This window comes from Poecile atricapillus, chromosome 6 (genome assembly GCF_030490865.1).
Source record: "Poecile atricapillus isolate bPoeAtr1 chromosome 6, bPoeAtr1.hap1, whole genome shotgun sequence".
Taxonomy (NCBI): Eukaryota; Metazoa; Chordata; class Aves; order Passeriformes; family Paridae; genus Poecile; species Poecile atricapillus.
In genome coordinates, this window is record NC_081254.1 from 18,219,788 (window position 1) to 18,239,930 (window position 20,143).

The following is a 20,143-nucleotide window of genomic DNA, read 5'->3' on the forward strand; positions in this document are numbered from 1 at the left end:
ATCACACTGTTTTCTATCATAGTTTTCCTGTTACAGAGCAGTAGTAAGTTTGGGGGATTTTTGCACGGACCTATACATAGACCTGCTTACTTTGAGTACTTTGTCAGTTAAGTCTCTTGCTTGTGGAGGCGCTGAGGAAGCAAGAGAACACAAAGGAGGGCAGCAAAAAGCAAAGTGAACTCAATTTTTAAAGTGAGTAGAGGTGACTATTAATAGTCTATTAATATCATTAAGGTAGTAAGATAAATGAAGAGAGGGAATTGGTTGGTCTCAGATGGTAGAAGAAAGAGCAATTGCTTAAGGCTAAGGAAGGAAAAGTTTGAACTAGATAATAAGGGCAGGGGAAGGAATGCTTTAATCAGAGAAAGTGATGTTTTGAGGAACCTAAAGAAGTATTTGAGGTACCATCACTCTAGAGGTGTGAAATTTAAATCAAATAAGTGTCTGGTACGGTTTGGTATGTAAAAGTTACCTGAAATTAGTTACCTGAGATTACCTGAGTAAGGTTGGGTTGCTTTAGCCTGTTTTTTACAGTTCTGGTATGTTGCAAGTAATGCCTGTGGCCTTGACTAACTTTTTTAATGTAGTTTGTTCTTCCTCAGCTTGTTCACAGTGTTTATCAGTCAGTGAAGGAAATGTGTGCAGGAGGGGAGTGGGACAGGGTACTCTGTAATAGTAAAGTAGCTTGTCATTTTATACCAGCAACTATCTAATAATTTGGTTTTGGTTTTTCTCTTTTGAAGTCAGTGCGGCTTCTCAGTACTGGATGACATTGGGAGCTGGAGTATTTCAGTGATAATGACTGTAATGCTGGAGAAAACGGTTTAAGACAATGCTTTCAACCTTTCTGAAAAATGCCTCTGTGTTACAGATAATGAGGTTTGTTATAAAATAGCTGACTTTGGACAGCAGGGAAATCTTGTGCCCTCTTAAAAGAAAGCTTTCAAGTATTGATATTGAAACTCAGTGCAGCAGTATGTCAAGATGTATATAATACATGCTTTGTTTTGAAGCAGTCCTACAGTTTATACCAACCTCAGTACAATTTCTGGCGTTTTGGAAAGGACAGCTTCATACAGTCATTAGTGAGAGTCGATGAAATGGAACAGCTTCTTAAAAGTTTTGTCTTCATCTTACTCTCCTGCTCATATCACGTCTTCCCCTCTCAGACCTGGTTTATCTTTGCAAGATTTGTTCTGTGCATCTTTCTCTTGGGATCTGGAATATATCTCTCTCTCCTGTGAATCAATTTCCTTCTTAGTTTTCAAAAAGTTCTTGTTGGGTAATTAGATGATTCTGGGACATTGTGCCAGTTTTTAAGGTATGTCGCGGTTAGAGTCAGAAGAGGCTGTTCTGATATCTGCCCTGCTGCAAGAGATGGCTACAATATTTCACATAATCATTTTTATGTCTGACTTCTTTCTGTTTGAGATTCAATAAACAGCACTTGTCTGGGACAGTGATTAACTAAAATGTAGTTGCTACTATACCTTGTAGCCCACCATCATGGGCTACAAAAAAGTCTAGATTTTAACATTACACCTTTTTGTTTAAATGGCTCTTGCACGCTGCTTCAGCAGGTACTGCCTTGAGATGGAGCAGAAGGAAATCAGCTATCCATCATCAAACCAATCCATATTCTTCTGTACCATTCCCCATGGTACAGAAGATGGATTGGTTTGGTTATTCCATGTGCTTCTCCTGCTGAACTGTTTCTTCATTATGAAAGCAGTTGTTCAGAAAGAAGTCCAGTGCTAGCAGCTAGGTAATGGTTTGGAATATTCGGAATAGGAACTTACCAGATTTCTCTTTGGCCACTTGGTGGCAAAGCTGAACAGGAAGTAAAACATGACTCTGCTTTTCAGCTTTGTCTGGTGCTTGTCTATTACAATAAAAATGGTAAATGTTTTTTAAAAATGTTTTTAGGATGTATGATTTTTAGGGAGACATAATACCATTTTTCATATCAACCTGATGTATTGGGGGAGCAAACCCAGCAAGATTACATCCATATGAGCCTTTTCTTCAGGTAATACCTGGATATAACTAAAAGTGTTTCAGCACGCAGGGCACTAGGTATGCTGCCTAGAAGCTGATGATGTCTCCTTCTGACACAGCATCATAACAAAATAGTATTATGCTGTGCTTTTTCCTCAAGTGAGCATTCTGACTGCATCAGCCCCCTTCACACCTCAGGAAACATGGCTGCAGGCTCCTGGGAGAAGAGAACAATTCAAGTAAGTAAGGTATCTCTCTCGCAACTGCACTTCAGGTGAGGTGGAGATTCCTGACAACACTCAGCAAGGTCTCTGCCTCCCTATGTGTTTGGAAATGTATGGACAAATGAATTTCTTTATAATATGGGACTCTCTGCTGTTTCATGCTGCCAGGAGTTCAAACTGCATTTATTACTGGGCTCCTCTTGATTTTAAATACAAGACTGATTTCATTCCCCCTGCTCCTTGTTTCAGCAGATTTACATTAAGCTAATGTATGAATCAGTAGGAGCGACATTTACTTACTGCCCTTCCTGTCCTGTGCTCTCCCTGCATACTCTGAATTGATACACATCCTTGCTATTGAAGGAAATGAGCTTTTTGTCCTATTTAAAAAAACAGGCCCTTTAAATTGATTGTACAATGATAGACATTTGCAGAACATGTGGTATAAAGTAATTTCTGCTGCTGCAAAGCTTAGCAATTAAATCCAAAATAGTTATCCAGGATTTTATTCCCTGATACTCTAACATATCCCAGCTCTCTTTTTGCATGCATGCATGCACACATTTTACTTGTGGGCATGAAATGACTAGAATTTTGTTTTTCCAAAACTTTGGAGTCTTGCAAATGGTACTAATAATTACCTCAAGAGTTTATAATTCTTATTCCCTTAAAATTTTCATTTGCTTCCTTGAATATTTTTATGTGATGTTTTATTCAGAGTTTCTTGCTGTACTGTCTTGGCTTGACAATAAAAAAAGCAAGGTTAACCCAAGCACTTGTGTAACGGGTCAATTTCAGTGTCCTTTTGGTTAAGCCAAAGAGTTTTTCATGCTCAGCTTGGCAGATCCTCACCTCAGGTGTCATCCTTTTCCCTTGGACCTGAGTGGGGCAAGAACCAAGATCTTGCTGGAAACCAGTACTTCTGAATGGCTTTGCTTTCTTAAATTCCTAGTTTATTGTATGGAATAGATTGCACAGCTCAGTACAGATTATGCATATGAGCTTTGTTGTTTGCTGGGATGCAAAGCAACAATTTTTTAGATAACCAAATTTAATCAAATGCAGTATATATGTATATGTTTAGATGTTTGCTAGATCTGGCTGGTGTGTTGGCTGATATTTAAGTGATGTCAAATCAGAAGATTATTGGTTGGCTGATTGTTGTTTGTGTTTGGTTTGCTTTGCTTTGTGGGTTTTGTTTGGTTTAAACACAGCTCATTTCTGTGATCTCAAGTACAGTGCTAGTCCTACAGCCAACCTCCACTAGTACAACTGAGACGGCAATAAATCAGAGGAGAGAGGATAACAGCTGCTACAAAGGAAAACAGGAATTAAGCTTTCTTTCATCAGCAAAGTTAATATGGAGTAGTCATAATGGCCAGATTGCCTTAGATGTAGGAGAGTTGTAACAACTTTTTAGTCATGGCAAAGCCTTGTCTTATATCCTGCATCTGTCTGGACCTACTGCTCTGCACAACATTCACACGGTTTGTATAGAACATAAGGGCTGTGATGTGCTGCCTTTGTCCAGACCGGGCCGTGGTGCAGCCTCTGCCCCCCTGTCAGCCTGCGCAGCCTTGGGGGATGAGAGGGGCAGCTCCTGCCGCCGCACCCAGGGCCATCCGCGCTCTTTGGTCCACTCCTGTTCAGCTCCAGGGAGAAGGCAGAGACGTTTGGCTGAATAGTCTGCTCCAAGTTCTGCCCAGGTTCTCACAGAGGGGGAACTTCTCTTTCCTTCTCCCTCTCCTGCCAGGTGAGGCTCTGGGCCCTTTCCTGTCCCCCGGCCCCTCGCTCTGTGCTGGTTTCCGCGGAGGCAGTGAGGGCTTCGCTAGCCGCAACACCGCTCCCCCAGCTGTGCCTCCCCACGGAGCTCTCCATGGTGGCCGCCGGCCCTCGCCCGAGCGGGGTCCCCGGGGGCCGGGCCACCCACCGCACCGCCCCCTCAGCCCCGGCCTGGCGCCCGCCCGTCCCGGGGCGGGGGCGTTCCGGCCGCCTCACCCGCCTCCCCCTGCTGTCCGGGCCGCGCCGGGCCGCATTCCCCGCCCCGCCCCGGGTCGGGCGGGAATCTCGCCGTGGTCCCGGTCGGGGCCGGGAGCTCCGCGCGCTCCCGCGGTGCCCGGCGGGCGGCGGCGCGGTGCATGCCGGGCCCGGGGCGGACCGTCCCCGCGCTGCGCCAGGAGCCGCGAGCCGCGCCCGCCGCCATGTTCCGCCGGGCCGCCGCCGCCCGGCGCCTGTAGCCGCCCCCGCCCGCCCCGCCGCGCCCCGCCAGCCGCCGGCGGAGGGGCGGACGAAGGCGCTGCCGCGCCCAGCAGCCGCCGCCGGAGCCCGGCAGCGCCCAGCGATGTCCGCCAAGGAGGGGAGCAAGGTGCTGCTGCTGACGCCTCACGCCTCCAGCGAACGCGCCGTCAAGGGTGAGCGTTCCTCTGTCCCGCAGAGGGAACATGGCTGCGCGGCGGGGCCGTGACCCCCGCCCGAGTGCCGGGGCCTGGCTGGGCGCGGAGGGGCGGCCGTGGGGAGCGGTGCCCTCCATGTGCGGGCCGGGCTGCCCTGCCCGCAGATGGGGACGGGAGGACAGCTCGGCACCGTGCGGGGGCGTGGGATGCCCGCACGGGCTCGGGGTACCCGGGGTCGGCACTGCTGGAGCGGGGGGATGGAGCTGGGCGCGGGCGGCCCGTGAGGGCGGCGGGGCTGCGGGTGGAAGCGGTGGCTGGGGCCTGCGGGCCTGGCGCGTCCCGGCCGGATGCGCTGCCCGGAGCGTGTGCGGGGCTGAGCGGGGGCACCGCCGCGCTCCGGCCCCTCCGCTCCCCGGCCTCTCCGCGCCCCGGCTCTGCGGGGCTTTTCCGCTGGCTGCGCAGGAGAGAGCCCTGTAATTGCAGTCCCTGACAGCTCCGCGGAAGAGTGAGTGGGAAGGTGCTGCCGCCCGTTCTATTGGCTGCTGTTCTCAGGTTCCAGTTCTGATGGAGGAAATTCACCTTGATCTATTTCTTTGTGGCCTTCCTTGGTAATCTCGTGGGGAGCTGTGAAAAGTCAAACGTTACACTTATTAGAAGAAAAAGTAAAGCATTTTATAGTAGATACATCCACTGAAAACTAGGATGGCTTAGCGACCAAAATGATATAAAATAGTTCTTTTCTCTGAACCTCACGAAGTGTGTCCTTTTGGTTTCTGTGAGAATAATCCTTTCCTACTAGAGCATCTTGAAATATGTGTGTTAAACCTAAATTGATAGATAAGGGTAGAGCACAGGTAGTGCTTCAAAGAATTTCCAGATTGTGTTTACTCAAGTTGCACATCATTTTATTTTGATCCCAGTGGTTTTCATATTGCACTGTTTTTGGTGGTGTCAGCCTGGACAATTGTTATGTCAGGCCTGGCCTGTTGGAAATCACAGGTGTGCACAAGCAGTCTGCTTTTAAGATTGACATTCCTAGGAACACAGGGTCTGACTGAGTTTGAAGGGGTGCAGATCTGGTTGTTTAACTTTTTATGTAACAGGGGCCTTGAGAAATTAAAAGGATGCATTTGTCCTTAGTAGACATTAATTAAAGCCTTGGAATCCCATTGGATATTTTGGACATCAGCATGTTCTCTATTAAACTGGGAAGCTTTACTTGCAATAAGTTGTTACTCATTTTGAATTGCTTAACCTGTTGGTTTGTTTGAACAAATTATAAGGGTAAAAGCAGAAAATGCTAAAACCAGTCTATTGGAAACCTGTACTACTTAATGCTTCTTCAGTGTGTGGTGTTTAGACCTGCTGAATTTTTGTACCTCTTCTGCAATTTGTGGTAAGATGTTAAGTTCTTCAAACAATATAAAAGAATTCATAGTAAGTGATCAGATACTTTTGAGCACAGTGGAAACCCTGCTATTTCCAATAACTTAGTAATTCAGCTTGTAAAATGTGACCTACACATCTGTTTGTTTAAAACTGTAGTTAAGACTTGCTTCATTCTAAGCAGAATTACTGACTGAGTTTGTAGTATTTCCTTGAACCTGGATGTTAGGATGCAGAATTATTGTAAAGGTAATCAGTCTTTGATGGCTTCATCTGACATAGTTACAACCAGTTCATATAGCAGCATTTTTCTATACCTTCTGTTGACCTGTCCTATCCATCCCTATCATGCTGAATCACTGGCTTCTGGAGAAAGCCTGGCCAGTTGTGCCAAGCTGTCTGTGTTATTGATACGAAGGACAGGGTAGTTTGGTTTCTGCTCCCCCATTAGGTGCAGTGCAGTTGGAAATGTTTTTTTTAGACAGTGACCCCAGAAGTGCAAGATTGCAGGTTATGTCAGTCCTAAGTGGGAGTAGCTATGCGATTTGTTGAAACCATGCTGAAGTGTGACAACTGTGTCACATCCCTCGTCACAAACAGATGCATTGCCTCTCACATACCAAGAAACATTCACCATACTCTTTCCTATTATACAATGAATAGGTCTTTTATAATGCCTCAGATTCTTCAGAAAAGCCACAGAGAAAATGTAGTAATATTATCTTGTATATTTGTATATTGTTCCATATTTCAGCTTTCATGCTCTCTATATACTGTGTCTTTTGGGGAGAAAATTTGATTTCAGGACCTAAAGCTTGCTGTTATTTGCATTGTTTATCTTGATTTTATTTAATTTTTATTTTCTTCCTCTGCATCACTGGAAGAGGGGGATAAGGAACAGAATCCATTAAATTCCATAGGCTGTGAGAAATTGAATTCTTTACAAAATATCTGTTAGCAGAAGTGGGCTAGGGATGTTCACTCAAGAGGAAATGATAGAATTACTATATCATCAGTAGCTGATTTTTTCTAATAAGGTAGGATAATGATCAGGATGTGTCCCCCTTCATATTTTGACTTGTATATTTAGCAGTTGATGGGAACTACAAATATGTGAAGCATCTGAAAGGCTATAATGTATTATGTCATATCAGATAGATATATAAAATAAACATAATAGTAGTTTTAAATATGCAGTCTAGCTGTTTTGTCTAGCCAAGTATGAATTGTTTCACCAAAGGTCATTGATTGCTTTTAAAGTGTATAAAAAGCTCAAATTTTCTTTTACCTGGCTTAGTTAAATTGCCTAAGTAATTTGTACTTAGAGAGTTTCCTGTAAATTAATGGTTAGCTATGGAACTGTCTAAAGTCAGTTTTTGGCATTTGGTTCACAAAAGATGTCTTGTGATGAGGCTTTTGTTACTGCTTTTTTTTTTTTTTTTTTTTTTTTCCAAATAGGGATGAGAAAATGTACCTGTTGTTCTGATTCATTGTTTTCTAAGACACCCTCTCCATCTTTCAAGGATACTTAGTGTTTTACTGTCTTGAGGAACAAAGCAGTTCCTTTAGTTATGGTCTGTCAATAACATTTTTTCTATAAACTGCTCTTGATACTTAAATGCTTTATGTGGTTCTTTGGATTTGCCTTTCTTTTTGGATGACAGCTGGCTGACTTCAGTCAGCTCACCTCACCTTTCAGTGCACCTGACTTTCAAATTTAAATTTGTCAAAAAATCTTTTCTCCTTAAACAACTGTTCCACTGCCTCGAAGTAAAGGAGCTTCCCCTGGCAGGGACGAAGAAGCACTTGGAAGCTAACACTGGTAGAGTGGCCCTGAGCATGGCAGGGATGAGCCTTCATTGCCTTTTCTTTGAGGGCAAAGCATCAAGGCTTCTCTGACTCATTTGTGGGTGGTTCCACCCCAGAGTTGTACTTGGAAGTTCCTCTCGTCCCAGCATTACACTTTGTCCACTGTGCATGTTGCAAGGCCTTGGGATGCAATCCACGGGACCTTGTCATGCTGACCTAATGCTAAATTTGGAGATTATGTGTGTTCTTCTGGAAATGGAAAGATTTTGGTATTCCTTTGTTTTGGATAAAAGTCATGTTACAATCTGATTGGCAGACAATCATTTTAGTATTAAATGGAAGCTTATTAAAACAAACCTTTAGAGAAACCCAAAGAAACGTAACTCATATCCTTGAGCAAGCAGACTCCTAAATTAAGGCTCTAATAGCTACTTTTGAACAATTCCACCCATGTGAGGAGAAAAAGAAATCATTGCAGTATTTAAATTTATAATTCCAAGTCTGGTTTTAAAAAAAGGTAAAAGGTTAAAAGTTGACAGGCAGCATGAAGCCTGTTTTAAAAATTTTGTAAGGCATTTATGCTGCCAGCTAGAAATTATTCTAAGATGATCCAGAAAAGCAGCAGTGTAAAGAGAGTATTAAAGGGTGATATTAAAAAACCCCCACAAAAACAACAAACTAAAAATCACAGTTTTCTTCTGGGGGAGAGGCAATGGAATGGAACTGAATTCTGACAAGTAAGTGTTTACTGGTCTTTTTCTGTTCCAGGGGATGTTTAGAGTGGATAAATCTTGAAATAACAACAACAAAACCCAAAAAAATCCACCCAAAAATGGAAGCCTGCTTCAATTTCAGTAGGGCAAATTGGCAGTTGAGGGCTGGGAAGGTAAAACCAGAGCACAAAAATCCGGCAGCTGCTCACATGTGTGTTTATTGTTTAAGGAACTAAAGACTCTTTTGCACATGAGTCAGTTCCTATTGCTGAATGGATCAAAGAATTCTCTCATTGAAATGTAAGTGGTTTCAAAATGTATCAACAAAAGAAATGTTCCCAAAAAGTATCCCAGGATCAGAAGATATTTGTTTGGTGGCTGTAAAGGAATTCTTTGGGGGTTTTGTGTACAAAATTGTGAGTTTATTTTCCATAGCCTGTGGCATAACTCATCTTCTGAGTCTGAAAGATGGAGCATGGCAGCATTTTTTAAAAAAATTCTAGATTTAACTGGACAGCTGTATCTGGACAGATCAATAAATTTAATTTAAACAGATTTATAGCACTTATAAAAAAGAGTGGCTTAACTATATCCCCGGGAAATACAGTGTTTAAGAGGACAGTTTTCTTAGATGAAAATCAAGAAAAATAGTTAGAATATTTTGAAGAAGCCAGTTAGCTTGTTGATGCAGGCAAAAGTATTCATCATGTTTCTTCCCTGAAGTGTTTAAAGTAAGCAGAAGAGGCAATATCCTTGTCTGGATCAAAATTATTTAGGAGAGAAAGGATGTTAATGGGTGATAAACTTCCATGGTGGAGGGAGGTTAACATCTGTCATCTATGCTCTTTAAATGTGTTGACAAGTTCTTTAGAAAACCGAGTGAATGGCAAATAGTAACACTTACCCAGGACAGCAGAGATGCTTCAGTAAGCTCTTGTTAGACTGAGTGCCTCATAAAGAAGTTGTAGGAGATGCTCTTAAGAGAAAGAGCAGACCCTACAAAGGACAGAACAATTATTTTTTAAATATAGAAGGCAGTGAAGTTGGGAAAGAAATACTAGAATCTGTATGGATAATATTCTGAAAATGTTAGTGCAGTGGCAGTCAGTGGTGTGATAAGAATTCAGGGAATATTAGATGAGCAATTTAGAAAAAAGAGATTGCATCATCATGCCATTATATTTATGTTATGTTATGCTATGTTATGTTATGCTGTGTTATGTTATATGTGCATCTTGAACAACAGCACCTAGTTTTGTTCCATCTTCCTGATTTTTTTTCTTTATCTAAAGATATGTTCAGAAGTACAGTGTGGCTTTTGGGCGAGGTGGAATGACAAAGATGACAAGTCTGTGACTTGGAAAAGGCATGGTTGAATAGAGTTATGTATTTCTTACATTATGAATTGTATTTAATAGAAAAGTTGAACAGGAAGCAACTGTAATACTTGTCTGCCTGTGAAAAAGAGAAATGCAGTACCAAACAAAATAGAAAATTGAAATACCTTTTCACATAACATGTAATTCAAATTGTGGAATTTGTAGCGATAAGGTGCAGTAGAGACAAAAACTATGAAAGTGTCTATTCAGAATCTGGACAAAATATTGGAAAATAATTCTAGCAGTGCTCATAAACATGGTGGTCTGGATGAAACTCTAGAGAAAATCCATAAACCACCCTGTTTCAAAAACAGAGTACGGAGAGGGAAGGATCTATGCATCCATCATTGCCAGAAGTGCATTTAAGCACTAAGTAATCTTTTGGCATAACACAGTATGGCCATTTTAATGGCAGGAGTACCTTTAAATACTTTTCAAACAAATAATTGTATTTTTCCTGTGAGGAACTTCCAAAATCATGAACCAAGTTAATTGAAAAACTGCACAGTATAAAAGATGAATGAATGCACCATGGCATACAAGATATATGTTTTATTTGAGATTTAAAATTCTATGAAACTTTTGAGGCTACCAGTACATGATAAGTGAGGATAAAATAAATAGTACCTTTAGTGGGGTTGCTGGGTTTCAAGGTTTGCAGGACCATTTTTCCTTGCTTCTAGAATGCTGGCAAAATTTGCTAATTTGCACATTGCTGGATCTGTGGTTTTTGGCTTGAGATGAATAGGGTAACTTGTGGTTTTTGTCAGCTTTTGATTGTAGCTTTCTGATTCCAGTAGATGTGGCTGTCTATTTGCGCTTATCTTAGTATTTTCAAGGTTGCTGGTCCACAGACCATCTGTGATGCCTTTATGCTGTTTCTTTTCAAATTTGTTCTGCCAATGCAGAAGAATAATTGGATATATTCTGTCCTCAGAGCAGTTATGGGTGCTGCATCTTTTACTTCTGTAGAGATGTTGGCACAGGTGTGAAAACTCCAGGGACCAACAGAAAGATGTAAGTAGGGGTTAGGCTTTGTGATTCCCCTGAGGCATTGCATTTATAAAACTAAAGGACCACAAAAGGTGACTAAACAGCAGAAAATACCCAGACCATTTTCATATCATGGTAATAAACCTGCTGAGAAAATGAAGGAATTTGGCCTTCCTTTTCACAGAACATCATGCTTGTATTGCTACATTATACACTTAGTGGAGACAAGCATTATATATATTGTTTCATTTATACCTATCACCAAAACAACAAATTCCTTGCAAACAGAATGTCTGTAGTATCTTAGTAACCTTAGTAATGTGAGGTGAGACTTTATCTGTGAAATCAAAAACATTCGTGAAATAGAAAATGCAATCTGTGATATTGAGTGGATTTTAATGGCCAAAATTAAATTAATGAAACATACCATGGGCTCCTGATGATAGAAGAGGAATGGCTAATTTTCTTTCACTATGAAAAAGAGAAAAAGAATAATTTAAGTTTTACAGTCATAAGAACAGAAACAATTTTGCACGTGTAAGTAGAATACCTTGTATGGTTGATCCCTGATGCTTTTTCTTACATTAGTCTGGAGGCTTTGATCACGTCTTGTTTCATGAGCGTGTTCCAACAGCGTGTCTCCTGATACAAGCCAGATTTAACTGAGGTTATTGCAATGGGCATATATATCAGTGTGGTTTAAATTTACAGTATCTACTGGAAGATTTTATTAGCTACTATTGTATTTAGTTACTAAGCAATGTGAGATCTGCTCTGGGTCTGGAAGTAGCGTGTTTGTATTAGTTACCATATTGCACCTCTCGGCAGGGTTTATTATATTGGGTAAAGTGCCACACTAGTGTAGTTTTTCTCCTTTGAACTTCTTACTACATCCTGGGAATTTATCCCTTCAGATTGGTGCTAACCTTTGAATCTCTACAGCATGCTTTATTGTAAGGTATTGATGTACCCAGAGGCTTGTAGAAAGTCAGTGTAGAACTGGGCTTAGAGGTTTTGCTTTCTATATCTCTTATTAGTACTGCAGTAGAAAGGAAAGGTGTTTTTTTTCTCTTTGTTAATGTTTATTCAATTAGTAATAAAAAGCCATCAAAATATTTTCATTAACAAGTCCCAAAAGTTACTCACTGTTTTCTTCCTCAGCACTACTGTTTACATTTTTTGATCAATATATTAAAATTGTATCATCTGTATGTATTTTTAGAGTGAAATTGATTAATTTTGACTAGTAAGCAATGGTTTGTTTTAGAAAATCTTGTCTGTGGTTGTAAATCATGTGTTAACATTTGTGTTACATTTGTTATTAACATCTATACTTTTACTAATAAGATATAATCTGTTATTTTGTACTGCAGTGTGTATTACTTTAGAGATTCATCTGTAGATACTTCGCTATTGTTTATCTTGGCTGGGAATGGAAGAAGAGAATCCTTTAGTGCCCAACACCATGTTATTTCCTTAGGGTAATTCCTCTTAATTACCATTCTGTTACAGTCCCGAGAGCACAGGTTGTGCACAAAGACTTTGAAACATGGATTATATTTGTGTCTTGGAACACATCATGCTGCAATTCTTTCTCCTTAGGCTATAACATTCTATGACTACTTCATCAAAGTTTTAATTAAACCCATTAGTTTGCAGAAATTGTCTACATGCTTCAAAAATCATGGTGCTTAACCTATTAAAAGCAGTTACAATATATTACAAAGGTATGCACTCTAATACAGTGTTAACTTTTGCTAGAGCAAAAAGTATAAAATGGAAAGAAACAGTTTTTCTAAAATGTGTTACTTTTTATTTACTGGGTGACGCAGATCATGACTAAAATCTTTAGCCATATTTTATTCTGCCTTCTCTGAAAATTATGCTTAAGAAATCATTCTTGAGCAATGGGAAAACACACGTATTGTGTGAAAAGGATTTTTTGTTAAACTCTGAGGAACTAGTCTCAAGACTCCATTTTTTCATGAAGCAAATACAACTTAAGAGATGCTTAATTACTTCTCATACCACAGTTGGGGGTTTTGGGCATTATGGATAACAAACCCTGGATAGAGATGTGTAAATCTGAGTCTTTGTAGGTATATTAATTCAAATAATTTGAGACAGATCTTGACACTGGAGTAAAACAGCTGATTTTTTAGCCTCCCAGAGAATATAATTTGATAGACAAAGCTTTATTTTGTTAGTAGATATAAGAACTTTATTAATAGAAGACAATTTCATTCACCATGGACTTAGAACCCCTGAAATACCTGAACTGCCAGAAGGAAGCTGTCTTCTTGAATTCTGAAGCCACTGGTAGTTGTAGTAAGGTAGTAATGATTTGCACTTAAGAGAATGAAGCACAGCACCTCAACAGACCATTCTCTGCCACACCCTGCATTTACCAAAAAAAACCTCAAAAAAGAACAAAACAGTTATCTTTCACCTAAGTAGATCTGCATAATACTAGAATTAATGAAGCACAGTTCTTACAAAACAGTGTTTTGGAGGTGACTGACTTTGGTTCTGGGAAAGTGTGTGAGATCTTTAATGCCTCTGAAGGAATTCAAGCAGGAGAAGTCTTTGTGAGTTGTCTGGTCTCTCCTATAAAGATGAGCTCAGCTTTGAATTGCTGAAGGCAGTTGTGGGCCCACAAATAATGTATTAAAAAAATTGGGGCAAGAAAGAGCCTAAAACTAATTCACATACAAATTGATATAAACTTCCAAATAATGCAAAAAATAATATTAAGAGAATCTGAGGGTTGGAAAGTTAAGTTCAGAAAAGCAGTGAATATTAGAATTGATGCTTGTGTGGTCATAATTAAGTGCTTTTAAAAATTAGATAAATTTATTTTGTCAGAATAATTAATTCCTATTTTCAGAGCCAGATTTTTGTTTTTAAATAGTTGTGCATGGAACAGAATTGATTGTCTTTTGATATCTTAAATAAGTTAAGTTTAGTAACATTTAGACTAAATGGAAATTTAACATTCCTGAGTGAAACTTGAATTACTGATAGAGGAGGCTGAAGGAAAGGCATATAATTTCCCTTTTGTTAAGCAAATGCTTTATGTTCACAAAAAAGTGGTGAATTCATTCTACACTATATAGAGGCACATTTTGCAGCTTCTTCCTACCTAGAAACTTTTATAAGGAATAGTAGACCTATCTCTAGTTTATTTTCTAAAATAATTTAATCTCAGTGAACAATATGTATGATTTATACATCAGGTGTTTTATTGATAGATGTTTACTACTTCATAAAACAGAATGATAGCAATGTGTAATCTAGAAATCTATTTAAATGAAGTCAGGGAATCTTTGAGTATCTAAGCATTGATTTTTGGAATGTAAAGTTTAACTTCAGAGGGTAAGAAAATAAATATGAATAGTTTGTCTACAAGTCTATTCATGCTACTAGTTCTTATCGTCAAATAGATGTGCTCCTCCCATTTTTCTGTTTTAGCATTCAGTATTTAAATGGTGAGAAACACAATGTTTTTGCTTCTGTTTAGGTCATTCTTTCAACAGTAGTATGCTTGAGGAGAGAACAGGCTCAGATTAGTTTTATTTCCTGTAACATTCTGAGTGCCATGACATTGCTTAGTGGCAATTTTGAAGTATCCTCTTTTTTCATGGCTCACATCTGTACTTCACTTGTGCAGTAACTGAACCGCTGCAGACTGCCAAATGTGCTGTCTGGGCAGTTGCTGAGCCTGCTTTGGCCCCAACCACTTCTTACTGACTCCTTTTATTTCTAGTCTTTCAAACAGTATTGAATCATTTTCTTGCAAACTTGGCATTCGTTTTGTTGGGGTTTTTTTGTTTGGTTGAGGTTTTTTGGTGTTTTTTTTTTTGGTTTGAGATAATTTTAAATGTTTTTCAAAGTCTAAGTGGCTATTTAATGGATAATCCTGCATCACCAGCACTTCATGAGTCCTTCAGGGAATGGTAGTATATTGGAGAAAGATTATTTACCTTTGCAAAGTCAGTTTTGACTTTTCCAGGTATTGTACATATTACTATGCCTTCTTCCTCTGTTTTATAATGTCTACAACCTTGCATAGTATAGATATTTATTTTTTTTTAATTCATAAACAGATAGCACTATTCTGTCCAGATTTTAACAACGTCATAAAATTGCTTGGTGAAACAACAAGTTTGTTAATTGGGATAGCAGCTATTCCATAACAGATCCCCATTTCTAGATGAATTCTATTTTTCACATAGCAGTGTCATGACTACTGTTTCTTCTTTTTTAATTTTAGCTGTCCCTTTTCCACCAACGCATCGCTTGACATCTGAAGAAGTGTTTGACACAGATGGAAGACCAAGGGTTGACATTTTGAAGAACCACTTGATAAAGGAAGGTCGAGTGGATGAAGAAATTGCACTTAGAATCATCAATGAGGGTGCTGCAATATTACGGAGGGAAAAAACTATGATAGAAGTTGAAGCTCCAATCACAGGTAATATTTCTAGGTAATTTCATACATAATTAAATTTGAAAAAGCCAGATTTTTTCAGTAGTAGAATTTGTCTTAAAATTACTAGACTAAAATTTCTCTGTTAGTCCTACTCACAACTGCATTTGCTTAACAGTCTGCACATTGTTTTGCAAAATGAAGGCATTAAACCAATTGAAAAAGCTAGTAGGAATGGTATTAAAATTGGGAAAAAAAGAAGGAAGTAGTTAAATGCAGTTGAAATGCGGATTTCTAATTCCTTCAATATAAGAAAGGCATCTACCTGAACTCAGGATAATTTTGAAACCTAAATATGTGAAGAGAAGCTAATTATTGTGGCTTGAAACACATCCTGTGAGCTGAGATTCTTAGTGAAAAATACACCTTTATCTTGGTCTGTAAGTGAGACTGGTGTCTGCATGTAAAACCACCTTCTTGTGAGAGCAGTGGTACTGATAAAGATTGTTTTAGCATCTTTGACACTAGGGACAGAGCCCCTGGGATACAAAATTGACTTTCAGGGTTTTCTTGAGTATTTTTATAGTTTGAACAGTTCTGTTTCTGTTTTACCTGGTGAAAGTTGGAACTGATGTCCTTTAATACTTTTATTTATAGATAATATAGACTTATAGAAAGTAGTTATGTTGCATGTCTGTTATTTATAATAATGAAAGTAGATTTGCTTTTTATGTTCAAATCAGATTTTCTTTAATCTGAACATGTTTTTCTTCTAAATGGACTTATAAAATTAGTGTCTGAAAGCTTCTTTTAGGGCATCAGCTTGTTATTTGTTAGTATTAGGTAAAGGAAAACTTTACATCAATGCATCACTATTATTGTTGACATATTAAAAAAAAGAAAAATATTTAAATGGTGGAAACTACTAAGTGGCTGACTGTCCTCTGGCTCAGAGTCCTTTCCAGATAAAATCAAAATTAAAGTTTGTTTAGTTTTTTTGTATTTCTGTATATACAGGTAATTGTTGTATTGGCAACTTAAAAAGGAGGGAAGTTCTTTCAGTGTTTGAATAGAAATCTTAAAGAGAGAGACATAAAAGTGTGCACATATGTCGCCCTGAAAACTCAGCTTCTGAGCTTGCTAACATAGTTTTCTAAAGACTTTCCCAAGACAGTAACTGTAAACATAGATATGTGTACATTCTTTCTGTTACACGTCTTGTGATGGACATCTCTCATGGCCAGTGCTGTGAGAAAGTGTTATCCTGACCATCCAATCTCTGGCCGTGGTCAGAAACCTATAAATCCTGGAGGGAAAAATAAACTCCTCTCTTCTCTTCACCACACCTCGACCTGTGTCCGTGTGATCTATTCATCTTCAGCGGCAACACACATTCTGTTTAATCTCATTTTATAGGTTGTGATAACAAAGGGTGTTCTCTAAGGGAATAGCAACCAAAAATGTGGTGTGCCATATCCAATATTTCTTTCCAAAATTAGGACAACTTTTTTCCCCAAAGATTTTACTGATAAACTCTAAGAAGTCAGAAGATGCTATCTGTCAGTTGATCGGTGACATTTTGCATCAATGAAAGGCATAGTCTCTCAAATTCCTTAATTGTTACCTGTGACATCTTATGCACTTATGAAGTGAGAAGGTGGCTCCTGACTTCCATTGAATTGGGAACTTGTGTGGGAAAGAGAAGATAGGAGCAGTTGTCCCTTCCACATATTTTTTAATTACTTTTTTAAAGTTGTAAGGTGACCTGGTTTTGCTGTGTGCTCCCTAAAGACTTCCCATCTACTGCTATCTTTGGCACTTCTGCCTTTGATTGCTGACCACTGGTCTTGTCCCTTTTCATATTTTAAAAGCACAGGAAAAGTCCACTGTTGAAATAATGAACATGGTTATTTGAAGGAGAAAAGTAACTGAGCAAGGAGAAGATAGGATTTTATTAAAAAGTATGTTAGTCTGACTCAGAAACAAAGCTACACTCCCTGCTTTTTTGAAGTTCACATGGACTCAGTAAGTTATTGTGAAGCAGCAAGCATTTTCAAATACACATACCAAGGAGAATTTGCCAAGATGCTTAAGGAGTTGGTGAGGACATTAAAGAGGTGCTGACAGCTTTCAAGACCTCAGTGCTCAGTGCATTAAATGTGTTGGAAAAATATCCTCCAATCTCCTGGATTCAGGGCTATCATCAGTACTGTCACAGGTAGTGGAGTCAACACCTTAATGAAAAGCAAAGGGGGAACTTCGAAAAATTTCTATTATTCCTGCTTTATACCTGCCTTTCTTCTTACTTACAAGTACTTTGTGTCTGTTAACTATAACAATAACTTTTCCATTAGATATTCTAAAAATTAATTTGAATAAAATTTTTGCTTGCAGTGTGTGGTGATATTCATGGCCAGTTCTTTGATCTAATGAAGCTGTTTGAAGTGGGAGGATCACCTGCTAACACAAGATACCTCTTCCTTGGTGACTATGTAGACAGAGGTTATTTTAGTATAGAGGTAAAGGAATATATTAATCTGTTCTGTCCTAGTTTTTTTATAAGCACACTTTCACTTAGGTTTTCAAATGAAATTTCAGGTCTGCTTTAACATTTGAATGTGTTCTTCGTTGATGTGCCTTCTTCTATGATAAAGGCCTGTTTACAGGAGGATGTTAGCCAGTCATTTAGACTGTCCTGTTGAAATGCCAGTCTTACTCATTTTGTCTCCTCTTTCTTTAGCTAGTTTTCTAAAAGTTGAATTGTGTTACATTATTATACATACTACTGCTTGTCTGGTGATGTCTTTTTATGTTTATGGAGAGTGGGTTAGTCATGACTGCAAGGTCTTTTAATTATTTGTGATATTATTATCTGTTTAATATTTTATCTGTTTATTTTTATAAAAGAAATTATTTTTATTTAGATAATAAAATGGTTTTTAATAATTATTAATATTTTTCTCTACAAACATTGTTAGAGCAAATACAGATATTCCCTAAGGATGACCTGTGTTTCTGCCTTTAATTTTTCAATTACTTTGAATTCAAATAATTTTTTAATTTTCAGCATGTTTCTTAAATGTGCTGCATTTCAAAGATATTCACTTATTCACATCAATTAGTTTCAGAGCATGGTTTTTAAGTTAAGTGTTCTTCTGGAACCAGCCTGGGAAGTGCCTCAGCTTGGAATCTCTTCATAAATTCCAAATCTAATGAATGGCATACCATTTGAAATAATGTCTTGCAAGTCACAATGTATGTTTTTTCATTTCTGTATTAAAGTGTTGCAGTTCTAATAGTGTGTGGGTGTGTGCTGTGAAAAGCATGCACAATGCATTTTGGGGCTGTTGGAGACGGTAGACAAACAGGAGATGCAGCAAGAGCAATTGCCTCCAAGTCATCTTTAAGGAAAAATTTCAATAGACATTCCCTATTTATTAATTTTATCTTCTTTGCCTGTTTGTGATGATTACAAATAATGTAATTGTCCTTGAAAAAGGCATTTACATATCAATTCTATATGTTAATATGTCAAAACCTGCTATGAAAGCTTTTCAACTGTTACACTTAAAAAAACTTCTGAACAAAGATTGGTTTTGCATATTTTCACTAAGGAGATAAAAATTCAGTAATTAGTTTAGCTAAACTTCACATTAAAAGTTTTTGATGTGTTTCTCAATGTTTGCAGTGTTTTTTTAAAAATGTCCATTTGTTTTCTTTCTTCCTTTCATGTACTCTGCTTTTCTATGCGAAATAACTTTGAGGAATGGTAGCTTCAGGGTATCAGTATTGATTAAGAACAGCGATAATAATAGCTTGCATGTGACTTCAATGAACTCCAAAACTTGTGGGGTTTTGAGATGTCTGTGCTCAGTTAAAAATACAAGAATTAGATTTGAAATTTATGAAATAGATTTTGGGCATTCAGAACTGCTGGATAGTAACAGATTCTAAACTGAAAAAATTGTGCATGTTCTTAGCTCTTTTTGAGGGTTTGCTGCTGATGTTGCAGTAATAATGATAGATGGAAAATTACTGTAATTCTTTGACTTTGCTGCTTGTACACTGAAAAAGCAATTAGCTTCCCCAGTGTTTGGGGAAAGGATAATTTACTCTGTCCATTTGTAGTTTAAAAATTGTATCCAAATGATGTATCTAACCTTAAGGGAAATTATTTTGTCAGGGCTTTTTTTTCCAGTCTCTGTTAATAAATGTCTGCTTTTCTTCTTATGCCAATGTTTAGAATCATAAATTATACCAGATTTTAGGCAGAAACACAGAGTATTTGTCTAGATGAAAGAATTTTACAGTTTAATTCTGCTGTGTTTGTTTTATTATTGAATATCCAGCAAACACAAATATTTTTTCAGCATTGTGTGTGGCTATTATTAGGAAAAGTAATACGAAATTTGCATAACTCATGTCCAGAACTGGACTTGGGGAAATAATGCTATTTTAAAATGGCACATTAAGCAGTACCTGCTTTTTGAAACTGTTAACATCCTTACTCAGTGTTTCTTAGTAATAATTTTTAAAGTTCACATAGACTACTGTATTTTACTTGTTATCCTGTTTTCTCAACAGTGTGTGCTCTACTTATGGGTCCTGAAAATTCTTTACCCAAGCACATTGTTTCTTTTGAGAGGCAACCATGAATGCAGACACCTAACAGAGTATTTTACCTTTAAGCAAGAATGTAAGTACTGTCTAAGAAAGTAAAATTAGTTACTTCCAACCTGCTGATCTATAGTCTGTCATTGTTCTTGAAAGATGTTTGTCTATTAGTTTAATTAAGGCCTTACAAACATCTGGAGGCCCT

General features: G+C 38.5%; 1 protein-coding gene across 8 annotated transcripts in view; it reads left to right on the forward strand.

Annotated features, from left to right (window-relative positions):
• The first annotated feature begins 4,234 nt into the window (after positions 1-4,234).
• PPP3CB (protein phosphatase 3 catalytic subunit beta) overlaps positions 4,235-20,143 on the forward strand; it is a 47,384-nt gene continuing 31,475 nt past the window's right edge. For 3 of the 8 annotated variants that reach the window (XM_058842095.1, XM_058842093.1, XM_058842094.1), the window contains exons 1-4: positions 4,237-4,633; positions 15,169-15,369; positions 17,719-17,843; positions 19,909-20,020. In XM_058842095.1, coding sequence (XP_058698078.1) covers positions 4,564-4,633; positions 15,169-15,369; positions 17,719-17,843; positions 19,909-20,020 — 508 coding nt within the window. In that variant the 5' untranslated portion in view covers positions 4,237-4,563. Of the gene's footprint in view, positions 4,634-15,168; positions 15,370-17,718; positions 17,844-19,908; positions 20,021-20,143 lie in introns of all 8 variants that reach the window. The other 5 variants (XR_009277917.1, XM_058842092.1, XM_058842096.1 and 2 more) reach the window with 3 other exon arrangements.